This window comes from Alosa pseudoharengus, unplaced genomic scaffold (assembly GCF_046254945.1).
Source record: "Alosa pseudoharengus isolate Yale_2024_CS ecotype anadromous, Long Island Sound unplaced genomic scaffold, YU_APseudo_1.1 YU_APseudo_1.1_scf_2, whole genome shotgun sequence".
Lineage (NCBI taxonomy): Eukaryota > Metazoa > Chordata > Actinopteri > Clupeiformes > Clupeidae > Alosa > Alosa pseudoharengus.
In genome coordinates this window covers 43519498-43525103 of record NW_027468663.1, presented here as the reverse complement: position 1 = coordinate 43525103, position 5606 = coordinate 43519498, and the positions used below count along the sequence as shown (strand labels likewise).

General features: G+C 46.4%; 1 protein-coding gene across 1 annotated transcript; it reads left to right on the top strand.

Moving 5' to 3' along the window:
- Positions 1 to 561: 561 nt before the first annotated feature.
- LOC143134584 (C2 calcium-dependent domain-containing protein 4C-like) lies at positions 562 to 4342 on the top strand. The gene is made up of 2 exons (XM_076295078.1): positions 562 to 844; positions 1947 to 4342. The coding sequence occupies exon 2, from the start codon at positions 1968 to 1970 to the stop codon at positions 3252 to 3254; it is 1287 nt and encodes a 428-aa protein (XP_076151193.1). The 5' UTR covers positions 562 to 844; positions 1947 to 1967; the 3' UTR covers positions 3255 to 4342.
- The last annotated feature ends 1264 nt before the right edge of the window (positions 4343 to 5606 follow it).

The following is a 5606-nucleotide window of genomic DNA, read 5'->3' as shown; positions in this document are numbered from 1 at the left end:
AGGTAGGCTAGTGTATTTGATCAGGCTATGCTAAGGCAAATATTTGTGATGATGGGGCAAATTTGCCAAGAGGGAGGTGATTGCTTTCTTCGTGTGTGAGCAATAGGCTACTGAAAATGAGATATATATTTACATATACAATTATGTCATTGCCGCTCCCCTCATAAACTTAAGCTTATTGTCTGCATACAGAGTCGCGTGTTTTATATTATTATTATTATTCAGACTTGACCAGACTTTTCGGCTTCTGAGGAAGTCACTGCGTTGCAGCCTATTTCACGTTTCCACGGATACCAACTATTAAATCTGAGTTAGTCTACAGTCATGCACAGAGCAGAGCGCATTCGTGATATCTGTTAAGCAGAAAAAAGACAAGGCAAGTTGATAGTAGTCAAAATATTAATCATGCATTTAAAGACATGGGACTTGATAGAAGGGTCCTGTCAGCACACTGGAGTGCGCCAGCGAATGGCTTTACAGTTGGTACATATTTGATGTCACTGTTTTTTCTTTGCAGTTAGATTTAAAAATAGTAGTTAAATAGTTCAACATACAAACTTTAATGTTTCCTTTTTCATAGTGGACGCAAAAAAAACCCCATAATTAATTGTGGGGATGCGCACGAGCCTCAGCAGTCTCTCATTGGCTGCCTTAAGTAAACACGGCGCGCGGGGGGCTAGGGATATAAACGCCAAGTAGGTTTTCTCCTCCGACCACCGTCGCGTTCCTGTCTAGGACTAAAGCAATAGAGGAGAGGTGGTGACACGGTGAAGAGACTACGCACAAAAATTCATGCGAAATCTGGTGGTTTTCTGTGTGGACCTAAAGCGATTTCTGCTCTACAGTAAGTTTAGCGTTGACAACTCAACAGGTGCACTCACTGGAAAAACAGTGCTTTGCGAGAACTTTTGCAATGTATGGTTAACTGGTATAGCTACATGAAACCAATGCAGTCTTCATTTTTAGTACTGCATCATTTTTTATACTGTTTCGTACAATTTGTAATTGATGAAAGGTTAATTGTGAACTTTGGTTTTCTTTTGTTTTGTTTTCTGCTTTCTGCATAGGCTATTTTATAACGACCCTAAGAATGTATTTTTACATTCCTATTGGCTAGAAGTTCGGGCTTTTATAAAGAGGTTTTAGCTTCTCTGAGAGGTACAGGGATTATTTCCTGTGAATGACACATATCTGTAATGAACTAGTGGTTAAACTGTTTATGTAACCTCCGGTCTCCGTCCACTCCCATGGCAAATACTGCGCCGAATGTGTTCTGAAAACAGTGGAAAACAGGAGGTTGGCGAGTGTGCTATCGAAATCAACCCTTTTTTCGCGAAATAAGTAAATGAAAACTTCACAGACAACAACCGCCTAATTCTTCATATTTTTCTCGTGTGTTTGGCTGATTTTGCAGTCCCTCTGAAATCTTATGAGGAGACATTGGTTTGATGTATAATAAATGTGTCATCATTCCCACTAGTAGTAAAATGAAAACGCCCGAGGTATATGCAAATATGTTGGTGAAGCTGAACTTCCTTGTCCTATTAAATTTATCATGGTGAAATTGAAAATGTTAACTGCTCTAGTCTTCCTGCAGATAAAAATAGTCTGTAGTCTGCAAGGTGCATAGTAAAATCCATTTTAAAACTACCTATTCGATCCTATATTCATTAATTTCAGTTGCTCCTCCTTAGCACAGAAGAGAGTATCAAACCAATATTGAAAATATGATTAAAACCGTCCAACATGGTGCAGGTTGAATCCAATCTAAGGATAAATCAATTAGCTTTTAAAAGATTTTAAGAAACTCAACCCTTCTTTGTGTTGCTATAGCAGCTGATTATGTTTCCTGGGCAACTGTCTGGCTGACCCTAAGAGAACACAGAGGTCCTAATTAATTGATGTAATTAATCAATGAGCTGATCGATGTGTCTGGGCCCCCTCAGGTCTCCAAGGCACTGAATCCCATGTGGCTGCTGGAGAAGATACGTGGCTCGGTGGAGAGCCGGCAGTTGCAGTCAGCTGCTGAGCGGCAGGAGAAGCCGGCAACACCGTACAGCAATGTGCTGACGCCGGACAAGATCCCGGACTTCTTCATCCCACCCAAGCTGGTGTGCTGCCCACCCGAGGCCGAGACCCCTGAGCCGCAGCCGCGCAATGCCGGGTTGCGGCCCTCCATCTCGGAGCAGGTCATCTGCAGCAAGACGCCCAAGGGGAGCCCGCGGAGCCCGCGCCTCCTCAACCGGCTCGCTGGAGACACCAAGAACCTCCTGAAGGCAGCCAACCGCCACATCATTCAGGTGGAGAGCGCTGACGAGCTGGCGTCGACCGACAATGGCGACCTGACCACTAACGCGGACCCCCATTCCCAGACGGCCATGTCACTGCCCTACGTGCCCAAGGCCCAGACCTCCTATGGCTTCACCACGCTGATGGAGAGCCCGCACACGCGGCGCAAGGAGTCACTCTTCCACAGCGACCCCACCAGCCCGCTCACGTCGCCCAACACACAGCGGCGCTCCACGGGCCAGGGCGCCACGCATCTCAACCCCAGCGACTGCGGCGGGCCGGGCGGCCACGGCCACAACCCGTACCGCTACTTCAGCGGCGGCGAGAGCGACACTTGCTCGTCGGCCGACTCCTCGCCGTTCAACTCGCCGCTGCTCTCGCGCTCCGCCTCGCTCCTAAAGATGTTCACGCAGGACGCCACAGCCAAGGTGGTGCGTGCCAAGCGCGCTGTCGCCCGCCACAGCTCGCTCTCCACCGACGAGTGCAGCTCCGTGGAGACCAGCCCAAACGTTCCGAGACGCTTCCGCTGCCCGCCCTCGCCTGCCTTCGGCGTCCGCAGAGCCGGTGGCGGGACCTCCGAGCGGCTGACCCAGCACACGGTCAACCTTCACAAGGGCGGCGCGCTGCGGCTCTGCACGGACTACGACGTGGAGGCGGCTCGTCTGCGGGTGCGTTTGCTGGCGGCCGAGGACCTGTACGACCAGCACGTGGACGCCAAGAGCATCAACTGCTGTGTGACGCTCTACCTGCAACCGGGCAAGCTGCAGAAGCAGCGCAGCACCATCATCAAGAACAGCCGCAACCCAGTCTTCAACGAAGACTTCTTCTTCGATGCACTGCCTGTCAGCCAGGTCAAGAGCCTGGCCATCAAGATGAAGGTGGTCAACAAGGGCACCAGCCTCAAGAGGGACGTCCTGCTGGGCGAGCGCACCGTTCCACTCAGGGAGCTGCTGGCCGGGCTCTAAGGGTTTTAATGTGAGAATGCCATCACCACCAGGAAAGCCCAACAAAGAGAGAGGGTCAAAGAGAGAGAGAGAGAGAGAGAGAGAGAGAGAGAGAGAGAGAGAGGAGATAGAGAAAAGAGGACGACTAACTTGTGCCATGATGTGTGTAAGGTGTGGTGTCATGAACCTGTGTGTTTGTTCCTCTTTGTGTGAGTGTGTGTGAGTGTGTGTGTGTGTGTCTGTCTGTGTGTGTGTGTGTGTGTGTTTTGTGTGTGTGTGTGTGTATGTGTATGTGTGTGTGTGTGTGTGTGTGTGTGTGTGTGTAAGAAAGAGAGAGACACAGCATATTGAGGGCTGCTTTGATTTTATTTGATCTTTTAATGATGCTACGGCACTTTTCTGATAATCGCCTGCAGCCTTTTCATCTGAGCGCCGCAGCTGAACGGCCAGATCAGAGATCACAGCAGCAGCTTTTGTCTGATGTCCAGAGGGAGAGCTGCAGGCTGCTGCTGCACAAAACGTGAGCCATGTTTGTGGGCAACTATAGAACTGTTGATGGACATGGAGCCTATCTGGCTTTTCTGATAACTTTGGAAACGGAGAAAGAGGGAGGGCCTGCATCATCAGAGGACGAGAACTTGGAGAAAGAATGACCATACTTTTAACTCCTCCACTCTCCTTTCTCTTTCACACAGTCTCTCTCTCCCCCTCTCTCTTCCTTTCTCTCTCTCTCTCTCTCTCTCTCTCTCTCTCTCCTTATCTCTGATCCCCTCTCTCCCACATCTCTTTCTTCTGTCCACTCTGTAGCTCTTCCCCTCCCCTCTGCGCATGATTATTGCTTCTGTGTTCCCTACATCTTATTCAGGGAATCGCTGAATGCAGAAAAAGGCAGCTGTTTCCCTGAACGGACTGAAAACCGTGTTTTTGATGCAGTTTTTTGTGGGGATAGAAAAAGAGGACTTTGAAGCCCCACAGTCCCTCATGCAGATGCGTGCTTCACTGGTTTCAGCAGCTAACTCGAGAAACGAAAAAAATAAGCGCCACTTTAGTATCACTGTGTAGCCAGATTCTGCCGTCTCCAGCCCCTCTCCCCAACCCTCCTCCTCTCTTTGTAGCCTTCACATTGTCACATTCAGTTAAAAATGAGTATTTTGTCAATCTTTTTGTGTATTTATAGACAAAAAAATGTTATAATTGATTCTATTATACTATATTATAATGTATTATATTATATGATATTATATTAGTCTGTAGCAAAAGTTTGTTAAATTTTGTATTCCTGTGTTTCTGTAACCTGTATGAAACACGTAATGTATCGACGTAAGTCTAGGCACATTGACTGATGGACTAAAATGTTGTACTTAATTATATGCACGTGTGTGTGGGCATTAGAATGCATGTGTGTTTTTACACGTATGTGTGTGTGTGTGTGTGTGTGCGTGTGTGTGTGTTATTTGTGTGTGTTTAATAGTATGTGTTGGTTCACAAGGCTCATGGTGATTCTGCTGTACGTTGCCGTCAGGTGGTCTTCTCGTTATCTAAACATCTTTGTGCTACATCACTGGGTTCTAATACCTTCTCTATTAGATCTCCAGCGATATTGGTTCAGCTGCACATTTCCTGGCCTCAGCTCTCACAAAGTTTGGAAGGAATGTCAATGTCAAACAAATGAGAGTTCTGAAGCACATTAATTAAAAGCCCAATGATTTTGTTATATTTTCCTCATTAATTAGGCCTACCTCTGGCAGCAGGGCAGGTGATTATGTACATCTACATTAGCTTAGCTGGTGTAAGTTATGGGCACAAACGTGGTAGTTATTTTTGACATTGTGAGTTGCTAGCAAAAGTCAAAGGGAAAACAAAGATGTTTCCATGTAGAACCAGGTTTCCCCCCTTTTTTGTCAAGTAGCCAACTATCTTGTGATTGGTTCTTTGACGAAGCACAAATTCCTAGCATTGTGATGGCATTTGTTACCACAAAAAATACCATTGTGATAAAATGCCGCCAAATGTGACCTTTGTACAGTGTTCCTGCTGTTATTCAGATGAATGATTGCTTTAATTATGGAATTCAAGATATTGTTACAGTGAAGAATTACAGTTAAGCTTAATGATTCACTGTGCCCTGATGACTTAAGCATTTTCATTCTGGAAAAAGGAAATTGCTTTAAGTGCACATTTAATACCTGAAGAAGTCACTAAATGGATATAAAAGAGGCTTCTTAAAATGGAGTCACATAGTTGCTCCCCTCCCCCATCACTGTTAAATGCCTAAAGGGATTGGGAAGGTAGCTTTTGTATTAGTGCAGGCAACCCTCTGACTTTCAGTGATAAACATTCAACAGTGCCAGCAAGCAGAAGAGATCTTTTCTC

Coding starts and splice junctions, on each gene's coding strand:
- LOC143134584 (XM_076295078.1), top strand. CDS start 1,968: ATGTGGCTGCTGGAGAAGATACGTGGCTCGGTGGAGAGCCGGCAGTTG.